The sequence below is a fragment of the Athene noctua genome, chromosome 3, assembly GCF_965140245.1.
Source record: "Athene noctua chromosome 3, bAthNoc1.hap1.1, whole genome shotgun sequence".
NCBI classification, from domain to species: domain Eukaryota; kingdom Metazoa; phylum Chordata; class Aves; order Strigiformes; family Strigidae; genus Athene; species Athene noctua.
The window spans coordinates 53,974,771-53,994,878 of record NC_134039.1 but is presented as its reverse complement, the minus strand read 5'-3'; the positions used below and the strand labels follow the sequence as shown (position 1 = coordinate 53,994,878).

Below are 20,108 nucleotides of genomic sequence, written 5' to 3'. Positions count from 1 at the left end.
TACTTTGATTCAAACCTTCTAATTTAGAAGTGTTCTAAATAAAAGCTTTCATTCTGCCAACATGCCACATATTGAGGCTTTGCAAAATGTTTTATTTATAATTGCCTTTATTTCAAAACCTTGCTTGTTCAACTGTGACAAAACAAAACAAAAAAACCCCAACTCGCAACTGCTCAGGTTAACTTTGAAATGTTTTATTTGAACAAATCTGATTTTTTTTTCGAACCGATTTGCAAAGATAATATCCACATTTTTTAAACGCTCACTGAAAAACAAAACTCTTTTCCACCCAGCTCTCTAGAAAACCTATTCAGAATGCAAAGGAATTAAAGTTATTATTATTGCTACTATCACATTATTGTATTACGCTGGCACCTAAAGACCCTAATCAAGTGTCAAAACTCCATTGCTCTACACCATGGGTGCACAGCTCGTAATAAGCTGCTTTTAGAAACAGTTTGCAACTTTAGCACTAAATTACATCACCACTGGATGTAAAAGATAATTAATACAAAAAGGATAAAATGACAACTAGTTACACAAAGACTGACCACACTAAAAACATGAGATTCCATTCCCCCTTTATAGCACTCCATATGCAAGCTTCGTATACATTAGATTAAGGTATTACGGAACAAGGAAGACTGAACTGGGGCAGGGAAAGAGTCCAACATCTGTTCTTTTTCAAAGTTACCAAAATAAAAGCCTTTTCATCTTGCTTACTCGACAAAACATGGGTGTAGCATTTTATTCACCTTCAGATACAAATGTACTAAGTACAACAGAAAACCTGATGCATTTCAATATCTAAGAAAGCCTACAACATTTATCTTAATTTCCCCTTTACAAAAAGCCTAGTTAGCATATTAATGCACATTAATGTCTTACTGTTTAGCCAGTAAGATGCTGAAGTTAGTTCAATAGGATGAATGCACCACTCCAATGGTTCTACATACACAACAATAAAGACTTGTGTGCTTGAAGTCTGTGATGTGATACTGAGCCACCAGCTGTGATGTACTGACAACAATGTAGTCATGGAGATCATCAACCTGCTCTATTCCCAATGGAACAGATAAAAGAGGCATCTCTGGGAAAATTGGTTAGTGCAAAAGTGTTCGGAATCTGCACTTCAATGACTTATTTATACTTGCAAAAACATCAAAACAAAAAAAAAAAAAAAACAACCCACACAAAAAAACCGCTTTTCTTTATCTCCCCAAGCACCAAAACAAAATTTATGCAAAATATATAACCCAGGAAAAGTTTCCCTGTATCCCTTCCTCCTGCACCCTAATGAGTTTGCTTCCCCAGAGTGAAACTCCCAGTTGTGTTTTACAATTCCATTAATAAGAAAAGCATTTGACCTGCAATCTATAATTCACTGTTGACCAAAGACTTGCACTAACGAATAAAGTGTCTCCTACGGCCTCACTATTCATCATTGCCTTTGTCCACCACAAAAGCCTGCCAGAACAAATGAGTCTGGTACTAAGTCAGTAAATCCGGGATGTAAAGAGAAGAGGCTATTTCCAGAACTGCGGATCCTTTATGGATAGTGTCCTGCCTCCAGCTATTTCCTTTAAAACTCAATGGTATCTAGCATCAGTGATCCCCTGGTTACACTTACAGAGGCATATAGTGAGCAGGGAGATGCTTTTGCAGGATTTTTGCAACAAATAATATTAAGTACCTAGAAAGAGAGCAAACAGGAACATAAAAAGATTTATAAGAATTTATTTCTTAAGTGCATCAAAAATTACCCTGAACACAAGATCAGATTAGATTAGACCTACAAATTAAAACCAAAACAAAAAAAACACCCTTTTTTTTGTGTTAATGAAAGGTTCTGTCTTCACAATCCATAAATATGAAGCCCCACATTTACCTGCTGAAGAAGCTAATGCTTTTTCACCTCTCCCACATAACTTTATCAGCAAATCTCCATCCTGACCCAAGGGCTCCACTGCTAAGAGCAAGGATATCATTTACCCACCATTCCTGTGACTCTTGGACCTCTCCGCTGAGAATCCCAAGGATGAATGCCAGTAATGACGGTCACCATAAAGGGCCTTCAGCCCCTTACTTTTACCACTACTGAACAGACTCATACAGAAATAGACAAGATGGGAAAGGCTGAGACTTTCTCATCTGGTCCCTGACCTAGAAAAAGGGCATCACAAGATCAGCAGATGTTCCTCACCAATTAAGGGACTATGAAAGAGAATGAACAGTGATCAATCACAGCAACAAATACCACTGAAAAAGGTAAATGTGGATTTACAACCAACACAACCTGTCCTGCATCTTGGACAGGGTCACAAAGGAAAAAAGGTTCTATCCATTCTTCTTTCTCTCTGAATTGCCTCCAGCAACAATAGCTCTTCTTTTTGCACTTTCTACCTCTAACATCAAGCTTCTCTGCTGTTTTCCTCCCTCACCCACTTTCTACCTAAGTTTGGTCCTGTCTCCAGATCTTAGTCACCTTGTCTCTCCTGTCTTCAACCCATCCCCTCACCAGCTCCTCCTTAACAGAAAAAGGACAGACCATAACTTTGAAGCAAGCTTACACCAGCCTACCCATCTGTGAAAGTATTAGGTTTTTTCCTTTCACCACCAAACACACTAACTCATCCTCAAACTCTTCCTTCCCAATTGCTCAAGTGTTTAGTATATTAAAACTTCCCAGCCCATTGCTCCAACAAAAATGCTCTTAAATAGAGTCTCTTCCACTTTCCTGACCATATTTCTGAGCTCATATTATCTCCAGGTTCCCTTCACTTTCAGCTACAACCTGGTTTCATTAAATCACGTACTTCGGTTTCCACACCCTTCTTGCGTATACCTTTACTCACTCGCTGAGGATGAAGTGTCTTGGGGCTCTGGCACAGCCCTTGCTCCTTCTCCTTGCACTACTACTTCCAGGTTGTTGATCACCAGGGAAGCCTATGGTTTAACTGCTACTGTTTCTCCAGTCAGTCACAAACCAATCACTGCAATTTTGTTTTGCTTTCCTCTACCAAATCCAGTGCAGCAGTTTTTTCCAGCTGACATATTCCACAAAGGATTCCATCAACTTCAACCAAAATTGTGTATTTTATCACAATGTCCCATGTTACTTATTCCAGCTGACTGCACCATCACAGTTGTCATCACTCATACCCTCTATAATCTTTGATTTTTCTTCTTAAATATATATAGTCCTGCGCCTTCTGTGTTACCAATAGCCACTAAAAGGCCTAGCCCCAACAGAAAAATTACCCAGTGGTCATGTGTATATGATCTGCCTCTGAAACGGAGTTTTTTGGTTTTGGTTTGGTTTTTTTTTTATTTTTGTCTACCTTTCTGCAGTTATGTGTCTCTCCTCCCCCAAAAGAGAAAAGCAGTAAAACCTAAGGAATCAAAATATAACTAACCTTGTGAACCAGCTACAACATACCCCATGTATTGAGTTAAAAGACAAAAATAACCTCAAGCATACACAAAGACCAAGGAGAAAAAATGAAATAACCTTCCACCATCCCCATCATGCTGCTCCCAGCAAAGAACCTGGGCCACTAACAACTCACTGTAGCAATGCATAGGGAGGGTAAAGAAGAAATGGGCAGCTACTTAGGTCTATTGATTTTTATTGAATTATTAATGGACCTTAAGAGAAACTGGGTGAGTTGGATTATAAATGTTAGCACTGTTGTAATTGAACTAATAAGCAGTTGTTATATCTTGACTAGACTGCTAAAGCATCGATTAGACTAAAAATAAATTCTAATTATTGGATCTTCACACAAGGTATGTTCTTTCCTGGCCCATAACTAAACTGCATTGGTAACACATACACACATTGTACACATCTTGGTGCTTTTCCCTTCATATTATTTTAAATCTCTAATCTTTGCTTAAGTTCATGATTTCTCTGTCCATCTCCTGCAACCTAAGAGGAGGCTATTAGGACAAAAATGAATAGGACTTAAATAAAAGTAAAGTCACTCAGGGTCTGCATTCCTTGACAGAAGCTCTATATAGCTTTCAAAGAACACTACAACATTAAGCATTTCAAAAATATCATTTTTAAGAGTACAAAGAGTTGTCTTTATTTCAACTTTCCCTAGTTCTTGGGAGACAGACTGTTGAGATAAAACTGCCCTTGTTAAACATGCAGTAGGAGATACTGTTCATTACCTGTGCAAGTGAGAGTCTTAGAAGAAAATGAAATCTTCATCTCAGCCACATGAAAACATCACTGGACTCCACATATATTATGTAGTTTTAGATATATATATATATATAGATATATATATATATATATATATTGCACAGGAAATTTTTGAAAACAAATATTGCCTGCCATCACATAATGTTTTACTTGGCAAACTGCATCTTCTTACTATTTAATATCTTATAATTAATTCATATGGTAGTGTATACATGATAAAACACGTAATTATATATAGTTATCTGTCAGACATGAAAGCATCTCATGGGGCCTTTCCTTAGGCACCAAACAACTAGTCTGATATAGCTGCATACTGAGAATAAAAAGGATGTTGTATATGATTAATTAGTGAATTCCAAAAGTCAGAACAGCTTACTGAGAGTCCAGTTCATGATCCACCCTCCTTCAGCACTGCATTCGGTTAGAAATAGGTCTTTAAATTTGAATTGCAAAATCACCTTTTTATTTCTTTTTTTAAAGTATGGTAGCTTTTCATCATTTTGAACTGTGAATGTCAAGAATTTAGAAATACTTGCCACTGTTAGTGTTTTTGTTTTCACCTACTTTAAAAGTGGAATAAGGAGCATTAATATTTTTATACAGAAACTACAAAAATATACCAGATTCTCCTCAGAAAGAGCCGGCACAGATTGTACTGCATGTGTGTATTTTAAAATTCCTTGTCAGAAGACAGATGCACACATAACAGGAGAGTACCTGTAAGCTGTAGTAAAGCCCCTGTGGTTGGGTTAGACTGTATTTAGAGTTTGCGTAAGGTCTAAAGGATGTAGCATATTCCCACAAGCTATCCAGTAGATTACTGCCTGTTCTGCAGAAATATGTGACAGTATCAGCTGTCCCTCAAACGATGCCACACTAGTTAAAAGTACCACAACAGATATAATCACTGTGGCTGCTATTGCTCTGCACTCTAATGCTGAGCATTTCTGTGTCTTTGTTACAGCTCTTGGGGATACAGCCTCTACATATTGTTAAGACCTGTCACACTTTTGGCCTGAGGTTTTGAAAGTTACAAAAGAAAACCAACCAACTGGCTGTGGTTACTTTTCAGCACAGTGACACATCTAATTCTTTCAGTAGAGACTTCCCAGCTACTAGTGAAAATTGGAGAGAAAAGAAAACAAGAATGAAATTAAGGCTTTAGTTTCTTTTGTCTTTTGGTTTGAGGTTGCAGATTTCAGCAATTTGTATGAAAAGCTTCACCTTAATTTCTCATTTAAAACCAAAACGCAACATATGCTTTTATTGCTGGTGGAAAGGGCTGCTCTCAGTACAATAAAGCATCTCCTTAACAGGCACTGGTAGCACAGAGGAGTTTGAAAGATTTTCCATTAGACTCCCTTTTATGAATAGTTTCAGCTGTTTTTTTATAGTAGTAACATCACTCAGTCCTGGCCATAGGTGGATGATAGAATCAGTCTGAACATACTTCCTGTAAAAGTAATAAAAATCAAATAACACTGAATCACATCCTGCAATTGTACATGAACAAACTATACCACTGCTACAGGTGGTGGGACTATCTGTACCCCAGTATGCACCACGCTTTATGAACTGGTGTCAGGGATACTACTTGTACACTTTAAGTTAGGAATATGCTTTATTATTTTCCTGAATAAGAGTCATGGCAGACAAGAAGGATTTGGCCCACTCTGACACATTGATACATTAGAACTGGCCTGATAATTCTTCATATTTAGGTTTCTCAGTAACACAATGATGGAAATAAGATGACTCTTACTGCCTTTGCTGAGAATAAATATTAATAATTGATAATTTAGTAATACTGTTGAATATTAATGTTTAATTTTAATATTAATAATGTTTAATTACTTTTTAATAGCGATTTGGAAAAATAACATTCTGCCCTCCTAGAGCAAAAGTTTATCCTTCTGCTTTATTAGATTTCCAGCCCAACTCAAGATGACAAGGTAATGACTCAAACACTGCCAGCTGATGGAGATGGAAATCTTTATTTCTTAGGTATAAGTGATACTATTGCCTCATTTCACTTACAGAAAACAATTTATGTATGAAGAGAGAAGCTTGGGTAACCTTCACAATTTCACGGAACTGACAGTACTTCAGAGCTCCTGAGTAGGACTCTCACCCAAAATATATGATGCATACCACGAAGACAGCAAAGCTAGCAAATAGCACTGGTTATTAATGACCCAGAGGACTTAATATAATGCATTTTAAAACTCTGGGGTTTATCTCCATTACAGAGATCTCAATCTTACACTCTTCCCACTATCACACTTAAAGAAAAAATATGTTGTTGATTACTGTACTTGGCCAATATGTTGCAACATGTATTCTACTGAAATTTTATTATTAATGTTTATCTTTTGTAAGGTAAGTCTTCACTGCAATCTGTAGAAATCAGGCTCCTTCTGAAAATATACTTGATTTTTGTAATCCAGTAGTTAAAAACAAGATTAACAGTAAGATTAACAGATTGTAGTAATTAGGTAAGTGAAGAAATGTAATGTTTTTGTTGTTGGGGAAGAGGGTTGAATAATGCATTAGTAATTTCACCTAAACACAGGGATAAATTAGTAAATCTTTCATAGCAGAATGACAACATACAACTTTGAGCTAAGGTAAACCTGATGAGGTCTAACCAAGTGGTGCTTCTGACACACTTCAGGCATCTACTCTGGAAAGAGACAATTCATCTTATAAGACTACTTACTTCCCTCCACTGACAATGACTCAAACCAAAACAGCTTATTCAAAAGCAGATTTCTAAACTGAAGACTTTATCCCATGGAAGGACAATCATCAGTAAAGCTGATTTAATTCTCAAATGTAGACAAATATCTCACAGTCTTTGGTCTCATTTCAGCTGCTACACTTGAAACCGGGACAAACATGGCAACAGCAGAGAAACTAGGATAGTTACTGAGGAAGAAGGATTAATTAGAATAAAAATGGAAAATGGTTACACAAAAGTTTGTTAAATAATATTAAATGATCCGAAACTGTTGAGACAATTCAGCTAGGTTGTGTACTGTGCAACTAGTACAAATAAATTCCCAAATATCAGAAAATAAACATTCTGGTCTACATACCCATAAGGTAAATTTGCGATGTGTGAAGCGTTGACCCTGGTCAGCAATTCAGCACCTACCAGCTGCTTGCTTGCTCCCCTCTCCAGTAGGATGGGGGAGAGAAAGTAAGAAAAAAACTCATGGGGTGAGATAATGACTGTTTGATAAGTGAAGGGAATAAAAGGGGGAAAAAGTGATTCAAAGGCAATCACTCTCCAGCTCTTACCAGCAGACTGATGCCCAACCAGTCTTCATGCAACAGCCACCTTAGAAAGAGTACCCCCATTTTTACTGATGAGGAAAACATTGTATGGTCTGAAATATCCCTTTGGTGAGTTGGGCTCAGCTGTCCCAGCTGTGTCCCCTCCCAATCACTTGCCCGTCCCCAGCCTACTCACTGCAGGATAGGTGAGAAACAGAGATGGCCTTCACACTGTGCAAGCACTGTTCAGCAATAGCTAAAACATCCCTGTGTTATCAACACTGTTCTAGTCACAAATCTAAAACACAGCACCATACAGGCTGCTACAAAGAAAATTAACTCCATCACGGCCAAAACCAGTACATGATATAAAACAGCCTCTGCATCAAGCAAAATCCTCTTGATAAAGAAGCAAATAACCTGTTTTTCTCCGATCTTGTGCAGTCCTGGTGCTTACAAAAGATTACTGCATTCTCCTGTCTTCTTTCTTGACTCTCCTCTCTAATCATCAATCCTTGGCAAGAATTCTGAAGTAAAATCACATTTTGCACAGAGATAGTTAGGTGGTATTATTAAATCAGAAAATCAGACAGGCAATCCTTCCAACTGCAGTCTCCAAAGGGTGAAAGTAACACCTTGTCCCCAAACTCATCTTTTGAGGACCGCCAAAAGCGCAGACATGGTGCATGAAAATGGCTTAGGTTCAAGGATCCGAGAAGAACACCTAAAAAGGCCACCAGCAGACTATTTGCAAACCCATCTTATTTGAAATATGTGTATATTTCGCTCCTCTACATGCATCAGAGTATCTAGATAGCCGAGAGTCACAAATTTTATGCTTAAAAATTTTATCAGCCTAACTCCACCTCCACAAATGTAGTAGGCATTGAACACTATTTTAAATAGATCCCTGAGGGCTATCATCATTTTGAGAGCACTGCAGGTTGTTGCTTTGGGGAAAAACTAATTACACTTCATGAGAACAACTGGTATTGTAAAATGCTGATGTTAGGTGGGCTAAACACCAAGGATACTATATTCAAAAGCACCTTCACCTGGGCAGCACAGCATAATCCATACCCAACCTGCCCACAAGGTATCTCAAACTGCATAATAACCTGAGGCAGAAAATAGATTTCAGAGTACTTGGAATAAAGCTTAAAGCATGTAAACGAAGAAATCCCAACTGTAAGCATTGCTTTAAAGAGTCGTCCAAGGGAAAGGTAAATGTGACATAAATATTAACAAATATTATTATTATAAAACAGAAAGGTATCCACCATAACAGTATCTAGAGACATCACATAACTTTGGAAAAGCACCAGTTCTTTCTAGGACAGAAGCCAAACGCTTCCATTATTCAGATTAAATTTATGCAACTTTTCCAGACCTACATTGAAACCAGCTTTGAGTATTTTTATTTTTCTTCTACCTTAAGGAGAAGTTCTGCCAATGGGAGCATCATTACTTCTGTTTATTCTTTGAATTTTGACAGTGCTAAGGCACAAATCAGGATTGTATTTAGTGGCTTGGCTCTAACACAGAATCAATGACATCCAATTTTGCAGTATATTTGAACTTTAGTGAAGTGCAAACGTAGAAACAGCTATCATACCCATGAGCAGCCAATACAAAAAGCATTCTCTGAAAGGTTTTGTGTTAACTAGACATTTCTACACTTGGCATTGCTCATAATTAAAGCCATAATAATGGCACAGTGAAGAAACGGTACGTGCTGAGAAAGGGAGGTTGGGACCATTTCAGCCTTTCAAGATGAAGAACAGGACTCTGAAAAGACTTGGTATTATACTATTGCTATTGTGCCCTTTGCTGTTACTTTAATATTAAGGCAAGAGACTTTCCAGAAATAAAAAACTCAGCACTCAAAGAGGCATTTGGACTAGAAAAAGGGATATAATACTAAACACCCAATTCCGAAGAAACACGGGTATTTTAGTTCCCTTCTCCTCCTCTTCCACAAAAACAATCCTAAAGTTTCCATGCCTAAACTTATTCCCCCTCATTCTAGCATATGACCTGCACACTCAGTCAGGGACAGCCGGCCAAGGCCAGGTCTGGACCCATGTACCAAGTATGCATAGTTCAAGTGTGGAGCCTACACTGCAGCTACAGTACATAACCAGCGGCAAAGATAGGCTGTTTTGCCTGCTGAGTTAACATTGCCTGTGGCTGGAAGAGCCTTATCTGGCAGGGACCCAATCTCATGAGCTTTGCTTTGCTCATGTGGGCACATCTTCCTAATGGAACTTACTCCCGCTATCTTCAATGTGAGCAAGTGGTCCTGGATCAGGCGATAAATCATACACATTAAGAGATAATTTAATGCATCCAAACATAGCAACATGTAAAATTATGGTTGTTATGTAAATAATGTGTTCCAACCTTTTATTCACTTATGCAAGTTTTTTGAAAGCACTTAAGTAGATTGATAATTACCATGAAGAACAACGTAATTTGCCCATATAGAAGCAATCGGGCTCAAAAAAATCATCACACTGAATTCAGGTACTGCACAAACCGGTAAATCCATTTATAATATGAATACATCAGTCTCAATGCTGATCAAAAAGCTTCTTTTGTTTTTCATTTATGACATGCCTGGCAAATTCCACACAGAGCAACAAACGCTAATTTGAGTGATGTGGAGATCACTAAGAAAGTGTAACTTGTTTTTCTGCTTTCATTTAGCAGAGTAACAACAGAGCCGCAGAAAAAAAAAAAACCTTCTTAAAGCACCTGATCTCTCCGTAAATCCACTGCTCCAGTGATCCCTTCAAATAAGAAATGGCTGATGAGTTCCCAGAAATGCAGATCTGCAGCCTATGCCTTGGCATAGTCTCCAGGGACTATGGGATAAGAAGCGGCTGATGCTGCAGAACAGAACAAGCTATGTAGCAGGTCCTGATGTCAGATGCCTGCTGGGACATGTTTCTGCATGATTTTTAGTTCTACTTTTCAAAATAGGTTTCTGTCAGAAGGCTTACCATAAACATTAAGCATAGGTCTGCAAAGCTGAATTATATGCTCCTTTCATGACAACAGTGACAAATTCTCAAATCTACATCTACAAGATGAGCATTCTTACTGATGTTAATGCAGCTACTAACTCAAGTAAGCTGTAGGCATTAACTTTTGCAAAGTTCAGCCAAAGCAACAGTCTTAAAAGCCCGTGATTCATCCCATTTAGTTGTGCATCGCCAGAGAACAATCCAGGTATTAGGTGGAACTATAGAGTACCTTAGACTACTCATAGATGCTTGACTTTCAATTTAGCAGGCTAAATCTGAACCAAACTGCTTATTAGTCAAAGGCCATCCTGCTCCAACACTTAAGCTTTATTGTAAGAATGGCCTGACAGTACACAAGTATTATGTGTTTGCAGAATCACTGTTTTCATGAGGAAGAGCAACCGTTAAAACAAAAGCTAAGAGATTGTGCAGAGGACTTTGGCTCTCACTGCTACAGTCAAGATGGGGTTTTTCACAGGATTACGCTAGATTGTGAAGGCACAAATTACAGAGGCTTCTCTTCCAATTAAGTAACTTGTTGCTCCCTGATACCAAAAGAGCAGCTCAAATAATAAACCATTACTCAGTATGATTAACAATACTAATATCTAGACTATAGCATTTACTTCTTTCCTGGGGAGTGAGAATGGGAACAGGCAGTTTTACTAATACGCTATTCAAATGGTTGACTTTTAGGTTGCCTGAATATCTGAATACCATGAAAAACAAAGGAAAACTTTCCTATGGAAGCATGTTTCTAATTGAAGAACTCAGCCATACTAACTTGCCACTTCAACATTGACCAGATTTTTAATTTTTTTTAAAGGACTTAACTGGAGAGATAATTACTTTAGTTGATTAATACGCTGCATATCTAATTCATTGCATTTAATAGGCCTGTCCCTTTGACAACCCATGAATCAATACATTCATCCCACAGTAATTTAAGCAGTGGAGCTAAGCATCTATACAAGGTATTACCTTCACAGTAGGCACTGTCCTCTCGAAGAGCTCGGAAGCCATCTCGGCAGCTACAGACAGCTCTGTCTTCTAGGTTTCGGCAGACAGAATGCTCCATACAATTATGTCCTTCAGTGCAAAAGTCATGGCCTGTACAGAAGCAAATATGATTGAGGGTTAAAAAGAATCCAGGGAGTATAAAACATTCCTGTCAAAGACAGTCCTATCTATACCTCAGTTAGGTCAAAGAATACATTTCGATTGTCCGTGAGATATAGAAAAAGAAATTGTACCAAGCATGAAATTGATGAAAGGAGTAGTAAAGGCCACAGGAACAGACTGTCTTTAGGTCTTTGATTGAATTTCAGGTTATGGCATTGATCTAAGGCAGCTAGATTGGAGGCTTGCTTAAATCCCCTTACTGTCTCCTTGTCATTGTTAAGTACTTTTACAGGACACTTCTTAATTTTATATTTTTCTTCATTTTCTTCTTTTTTTTTTTTTTTGCTTGGACATTTATAAAAGAGCTCAATAGCTTATACACTCAGTAGCTCATTTACTACTGGTATTACTTTTTTTCCTAGCACTTTTTGTCCCCAGGTGTATTTATAAAATCCTTACACATTTAACTGAAAGTCTTTGATTAACATTGACTTGTTTTGCTTTTCTCTTCCCCCTTATCTCTTCAAGCTCCACTGACTGAATACTCTTTCCCGATTGCATCATCCTTTCCATTTCAGAGAACTTTATTTTTAAAATCTCACCTTTTAGGCATCCCTGTTTCCTATTTACCTATTTTTCTCTTCCTTTTTTCCTGAGCACGACTGTTTTCCATTGCACCTTAATTACAGATTTTTAAAATTCTGAAGTTCTTTTCCGGGCTGGAAAATTTAGATTGAACTTTTCAACTCAGTATGTTTTTTTTAAATTCCTTCTGTTTGCTCTCATGTAATCTAATGCTGTGATGTTGCTGAACACCATTAAAACATCCTCTTTTATGCTGAATTCAAGCTAGTTGTAGTAACTGACTTGCAGCTTCCACAATTTCCACATCTGTCAATAAAGGTGTGGAGCTTGTCTCCATTGTTTTCTCAAGAATTGCTTTTGTTTAAAGTTTTCATCTTTAACTGAAGCATTAGAATTTATCAAGCAGCAGTACTTCACTGTTGCTTTCCAGTAACTATTTTCTTCTCTCAAAACCTCCCACGGTAGAACTGGGGAATATGGTCAGGCTCAGGGGACCAGGACTGATGTAACAGCAACAGCTCCCGAATGCAAGCTGGCATCAGGCTGCAACACAGCTATTTGTTGGCAGTAAAGTTTATTATTTTATCATTCCACCTGGTTTCTGCTTCATATTTTGCTATGAAAGAGCTTCTACCTTTAACTTCACAGAAGCCAAGTTAAATGAGCACTTCAAGAAAGACAACAGCAGAATCTGCTTGGAGGTCAGGACAACGAGGTGTTTTGCACTTGGGCAGCTCATGAACAGTGTGAAGCAACACAAACAAGCAAAACAAGAGAAACAGAATGTTTTAGTACTGAGACCCAGTGACATGGTCATGATGCAAACATCACAGACCTACTGTGATACGAATGGCTGATGTTCTCCTTTCTCTCTTCCTGCTGTGCATTGTCTCCCTGTAACCTAGAGATACGCTTAGGTAATGTTACTTAAATATTATAATTCACCGTAGCGACCGCAGTGCTGTTATCTAACATAGGACATTAAGAATCAAAAAGCTTTATGCTTTTACTAGCATCAGAGGATCTTCAGTGCTCATTGATGACAGCAGAAATGTATGTGTCAAGAGCAACCTCTGTCCATGGTCACATCTACTCTTTGCCTTTTTTTTGTCTTCCTCATCAAAGCCTGAGTTAATGACAAAAGCAAAAGTCTTATTTTTGGATTTCTTGGCCTGGATTTGTTTCTATCAGATTTTGGCACTAAATAACTAAGAACATACATGTCATTCAGAAAGGGTGGGGTTTTTTTTACTGATTTTTCATTATTCTAAAGACTCTCAGCACTTACATATGAGCTGTATTAATAAACAAAATACATGCTGCTGAATAATAGCATACAGCAACTTTCTGTTTAAAGAATAAGCTCCATAGCTCATGAAGAGGCCAAGGTATCCTGGTTCAGAAAGGATTAAAAATGTTCAGAAAGCATTCATCTGACATATGTTAAAATTTTCTAGCTATACCAGGTACAAGAAACAGAATTCTTTTCTCTAAGCCACTAAGGATTCTATAGAAAATCATCATTTAAAAAATCTGTTTTTACTGTGACAGACTTTGAAACCTATCAACTTCTCTTAAGTTCTTTTCTTCTACTTTCTTATCTCTCTGCTTGATGCCATTAATCATATCCTTTGTGTTTGCACACAGAAGTATACCTAAAATCAGCCCAAGAGTCTAACATCTTCTTTCATGCCAGGTATCAATTTATCTGATTTAGCTATAGAAGAAACAGACATAGCCACTTGAAGATGCAATTGCTCATAGCTTTGAAGATAACAGTATTAGTCCAGATCAAAAGAGTGGGCTCAAGACACAAAGCACTTCCTGCACCTCTCTGCTTTGGTGAGGATCAGACTGGGTGTAACACACAAAGGTACGCAGCATACAGAAATATTCCCCAAAGCTTCTGCTTCTAAATGCAGACTATAAACCCAAACAGGTAAACTAGTCACTCCAGCCTTTGAACAATTATATAGCACCAAGTTCTCTGAAAGAGACATCTCAAAGTATCTCAGAAAGATGCTGGTGAACATGGACATTTCTCCAATCTCATTTTGTTCGACACTGGAGTGGGTGAAGTGTAGAATATCACTGAGTATGTATATAATTTCTTTGACTTTTCACCCATTTTTAGCCAGAATGAAACACATAAACGTTTCACAAAATGTACACTATTAGACATTTTACAAACAATTTTCAGATGTCACAATGCAGATGTTATCCATTCAGCTTTTCAAGATCTACAGTGTTTACCATGTGTAGGAGTGTCCTATTCAAAACGATCAGAAAAAAGTCTTATATAATCTGTAAGAATGGACAATTACACTCAGCATGCACACATCCTGCTATTACCTTACCTTTACAGATTTTGCAGCAACTGTGAGATAAGGGGATCTGTTGAGACTCTGGGCAGTTCAAAGCTGTACAACTGTCTTTTGGAATACGCTGCATTTTGTGGTCCTATTAAATTGAGGTAATCGGTTAATATTGTGAGATGAGAAATAAAGATAAATGCAACTTTAGCAGAGTTTTAGCATTCTAATGTAAAAACAATGTAACTAATGTAAAAGCAAAAAAATGATCAAATTCCAGGTATCTTCAAAAATCATTTGAAAGGACAAGTAGCACAACAAAAGCATCAGCAACTCCCCTATACTCAAACCTTTCCAAGCAAGCAAAAGTGTGACGACAGCTCTCATTCTTCTCTTATTTTAGTGGCTGTCAAGCAACTTGCTTCAGGAGTTTCTCTTAAAATTATGCCTGAAAGAGCAATGATTATATCTCAAAAACTGAGGCAGCAGATTCCGGAATCAAGGGTAGTCATAATAAATACTCTAAAGCAGCTTGTTATTTATACAGCAAATAAAATCAAACCTGAACATCTCTAAGCTCAATGCTGTGGTAGTAACACTGAAGGAAACTGGCACTGATTCCTTACAAGGAAGGTTTCTCAGCTAAGTTTGAATCAGGTGCCTGGTAATGTCCAGTACCAAAATGGTATCTGAATATCTTCAGGCACTTAGTGCAGGTCACACACAATCACTGCAGTATGACCACATGAAATGCCTGCCTTAGCAATACAGCTACCGCAAATGTACCACCTTTTGCCTCCCTTGGGCCCTAATTAACGTGTCTTGCAGTGCTCTAGTCATGATATGGCAGACAAAAAACAAAGCAAACAACATGTTCCTCAGAGGCATCTGCCCTAAAATCAGCAATCTGGTTAAAATGTAAGCTCACTGAACTCAGGTCTCAGGTCCCTCTATTTCTGCATGAAGGAAAAGTGCTTAAAATCACACAAATGCCATTGCATGTATTATTATTATGGGTCAAGCATTTTATTTTAAATCCTCTTTAAACATGAAATATAAAGATGAAACATGAACACAATGGCCAATATCAAAATTGCTGCTTAAACCTTACCTTAAACAATCTTGACAGAAACCAACCCTAACCTGATAACACAATAAAACAAACCAGCCACAGATATGTTATATGCCAGAACAACCACAACCGAGTAATTTCACCAAAAAATAAAGAAAAAAAACCCTTTGATAGAAATAATATCAATTAGAGTATTCTGGGTTCCTTTTAATTCTTTTTACAAATTCTAATTTGGAAGACAATTTTTCATTCACTTGTTTTATGATATTCAAACAGAAAAATTAGTCCCTATAGCAGGCACAACTGCAGCAGCCAAACAAAACAAAAAATATACTTAGAATTACATGCAGACAAAAAGAAGGAACTCCCTACATTGGCTTGATAACATTGTTACAAGCCTTTAAGCATGAAATCACTATTTGTGCCACTCCTATTAAGTCTCTCTTGAGCTGCAGTCATTAATTACATCATTTTATGAGAACCCTGGTAGTGATAAGATAGCGCCCACCTATGACCAACAGAGTATGTGGATTTTTTTCTCTGAATTATCATTCATAAGCCTGTTCAGCAGAAACTGTATGTACTTTGGTCCTTGAAAAAGCAGAATTTGAAACGGACAAAGTTCCTGCTTAATATTTCTACCAGGACAGTCAGGCGACCCACTAGCACACAAGTATCACCGAAATACAGACTAGCACCGCCAACAGAGGCATTTTGTTCATGCAGTATCGCACTTGCCAGCTGCAAGATACATGAGGCAACATCACATAACTTTTGGCGGTTGTTAATGATATCCATTGACTAATCACAGAATTCATGTTCCAAGTGTCATGTCAAAAACTCGAGCTCCCAGTCCTGAAAAGTGTACAACTGAATCCAAAATTATTTCTAGACAGCTTCTCCTTTCCTTTCTCAAAAGGGTTTCAAAGCACCTACTCCAGGAAATAAGATTAGAAATCGACAGCAGTAAGACAATTGTCCCCAGTTCTACCTTGTAAAACACACTTTTTCACACCTGTATGAAGATGTTTTGAGATTTCCAGAAACTGGTCCAATAGATAGCTGTAGTGTGGCCAGAGGAGTTGCTCCCTTTCTTTCTCTGCCCTAGAAATGCGCACCCAGGTTTTCAACTCCACCCGACAGCATGCAGCTCTAACCAGCTCTCCCCATCCCTCCCCCAAAGAGACAACATGGGACCCACTGCAGCAGTTTGTAATTCTGAACCTGCAGCCATCCCTGGGGTCTATTTTGCCCTTAAAGTGCATTTGTGCCCTGAAGAACAACTCAGTTCACGCAGGAGGACAAGACCGACCCAGCATCAGGCATGTTCTGCTTACAAATAAAACAATGACCATACCCCTTTTCCATCACTAGAAATACCAGACAGCTGCTGTGCCAGCTCTTTTCCTTCTTCTTCATCTAGCTTTTCCTCTAAGAATCACCCTGAATTCCAAATTATGTACCCATCATGTTCATGAATCTCTTGTATCTGATCACATAATTTTGAACGATACTACTGCACGTGTCAATGGAAACATAGTCTGCTGGGTTTTTATTACTGATGATGGAGACGATATCTAAGGAGGAAAGAATGCAGCTTGACTACTGAGCTGTGTAATCAAATCTTCCAGCTATGCAAAGTGAATTTATTTGCAAAATTTGATGTGGAACTCAGTAAGACAAACACAGGACCCCTTAGATGCCTTTTCTGTTGCCACATCCTAAGGTAGTCCTGTCTCTTACTTAAACAGTTTCTTTCAGCAGGACTTTGATATTTCTAACATGCAAGAATTTTCTTCTATCAACAGTATTCTTACCTTGCACTCAAACAGAACACAATCCCCTGAGCTTGAATACACAGTTTCTCTTTGTCCTTCAAAGTAGGTTCTGCCTTCAAATATGCACACCGCTTCAAGAGAAAATAAAAAAAAATGTTTAAAACTCCAATGATTTCGAAAAAAGTGTTAGTACTCTGCTTATAGAACTGATACATTTACTAAAAGATAACTGCATTTTAAAGTGAAAAGATTGAATCAGCTGTAAGAATATTCTAAACCTTCCAGATATCACAAAAAAAGATCAGAGGAGAGAAAAAAAAACACGAAAGAACCAGAAAAGCACTTAAGTAGAAGGTGAAGGATGCTGATGCAATATGGAGTACACATAGCTACTGAGAGGGCAGAAGAGATGTGTCTCAGACCACACCAAGGAATGTATGACTGCCTGCAACACAGCTCAGGAGCAAAAAGGAAAATGGAGCTGTGAGAGCAGTGTGAGCGACATTAATAAATAAACAGTTTCTTGAAGAGATTGCATGATGAAGTGTAATCACTGAAGCCACATATTTATTTGTTATCACAGCCCTTTTGATGTTCATCATCCCACACAATTATTTAAATGTTATGTATTTGTATCTTGATTATTCCAGTTATTTATCATTACTGTTGAAGTATATTAGAGCATATGGATTTTATTGTACAGGACTGTCTTGTCTTTTTTTTTTCCCCCAACAGAAGTAGGATCAAATCTCCAATGATCAAATGATAAAATGACCCCCACAGTATTGGTGTTTCTTATACCATGACCTGGCCTGTTGCCAATCTTATGCCCTGGCAGTACTGGGTTTACAGCAGGGTGCTGACACAGCTCATACTGGATTGCGCACTAAAGTTCCTATCCAGTATTTAAAGTTTACATAAAATATTTTCACAGCATACTGTCTTACTTTTTTTTTAAATGGGTCCATTGCAATTATGTTATGCAAAGTATAAAGGCTAAGTAATGGAACTGCTAGGTATCAAAAATCAGATGTCTGTCTCTGTTGCTTAGGACACAGTTAAGGCTCATGAGGCAAGCATAATCACGAAATAACAGGAGTGGGTTACCACTTTCAAGTTCTAGATTACATGTTAAGAGGTCTAATTTGATAAACATTGATTTGGAGATGTAAATCAATCACAGAGAGATTTATCTATTCTGTTTCAAGTACAAGACTTTTTGCTGCGTGACCTATATTAATCATCATTACTGCTGTTATTTCGATTCTCTTTTACTTGTTTTTTTTAAACTTGCAGCTCCTTCATTTTACAAACTTATTACTGTGTCACCATGTAAAAAGTCAACTCTTGGAACTGATGTTCAAAAAGATGTGGTGGGCATAGTGACAAAAAAGGTTTTTTCAAATTCCAAAATATGAGTTTTAACATCTTATAAAATATAAAGTATCTTGTGTGATACAAGCCTGCACAGCACTTTCAAGAAGTAGTATTAGAGCACACTGCAACACTCCAAATCCCCATGAATGGCAGTTTGCAGTCAGACATAATAAAGTACAGAAAAGAGTGACAGGAGAAAGTCCAGGCAAGAGTCCTAGGGCTAACAGAAGGAGAAAGTTTGTACAACATTCACAAAGGAAGGTCACAAAGAGTCAAAAAAGCTCAATACAGTGCCTCTCTCCCAGAAAATAAGCTCTTTTAGAAGGAAGCATGTGAAAAAAAATCTATATAAATCTTTAATAGGGACTAGCAGATCATGAATTCAGACAGGACGAGGCAATCATCCAGTCATATATATCATCTCCTGTGTATTACAAGCCATAACACTAAACTGAAATATTCATATATTAAGCCATTTCCCTTGCCCCATACTTTTCAAGCATCTAAGAACAACTACATGTGACACAAAAAAAAAAAGTATAGCGGTGCCTGAGGACCACACAGTGGCGATGGACACACCCTCATGTTTCCAACAGGCAGACAACTGCCTGTTCAGAAGAAAGACAAAAGACATCAAAATCACTGTCATTCTGTCTTGGAAGAAAACACTCTCCTAAAGCCAAAATACTTTTAACATATGACTAAGACCACCCAACCATCCTAAAAAAAAAAGTATCCATACTACCCCAAAGTCCACTGAATCCAGTCTCCTCATCAATGGCAACAAACCTCTGATTCTTCAGAGAAACTTAGAAAATAATGTACACAGATCAACCATCATAAGAACACATCCAGGCTAGCATGAAATCATTAAACCATCTCTTGATTCCAACAGCCTATCAAATTCTTGTAATGCAGTGATGCAGTATCACAAACACTTGCTTTCAGCAAGAAAATCAAATCTTCTCCATAAAGCCTTGGGAAAAAGAAAAACTTATACATTTGGGGCTGTGAGAGATGGTTCTGCCCAGACAGCCCTTGCCCCTTTCCCGTATGCCTTCATGCACTCAAAGGCTAGAGTGGCAGCAGAGTGCATGTTTCAAGCCACCTGCTTGTGTGGGTCCCAGAAATTTCAAGCAGTGCTCACATCTCCACCTCCACAGACTGGCCACCATGCAGCTAAGAAAATTACCTTTCGTTCATTCAATTCCCCTAAATAAACATTTTCAACTAATGGATTTTGCACTGGCTTTGTCACCAAGGTTATAAAGCCCCCAAGTATCAAGGGGGCCTATAAAGACCTGCCTATACAGAGTGACCAAACTATGTTTAAGAAAAGAG

The 20,108-nt window shown here is 37.9% G+C and overlaps 1 protein-coding gene across 2 annotated transcripts in view; it reads right to left on the bottom strand.

Annotated features, from left to right (window-relative positions):
* NELL2 (neural EGFL like 2) overlaps window positions 1-20,108 on the bottom strand; it is a 162,711-nt gene that overhangs the window by 75,797 nt on the left and 66,806 nt on the right. For both annotated transcript variants that reach the window (XM_074903011.1, XM_074903010.1), the window contains exons 10-12: window positions 17,430-17,521; window positions 14,586-14,688; window positions 11,503-11,631 (exon numbers count right to left, since the gene is read on the bottom strand). In XM_074903011.1, the coding sequence (XP_074759112.1) occupies window positions 11,503-11,631; window positions 14,586-14,688; window positions 17,430-17,521 (324 nt within the window). The remainder of the gene's footprint in view (window positions 1-11,502; window positions 11,632-14,585; window positions 14,689-17,429; window positions 17,522-20,108) is intronic.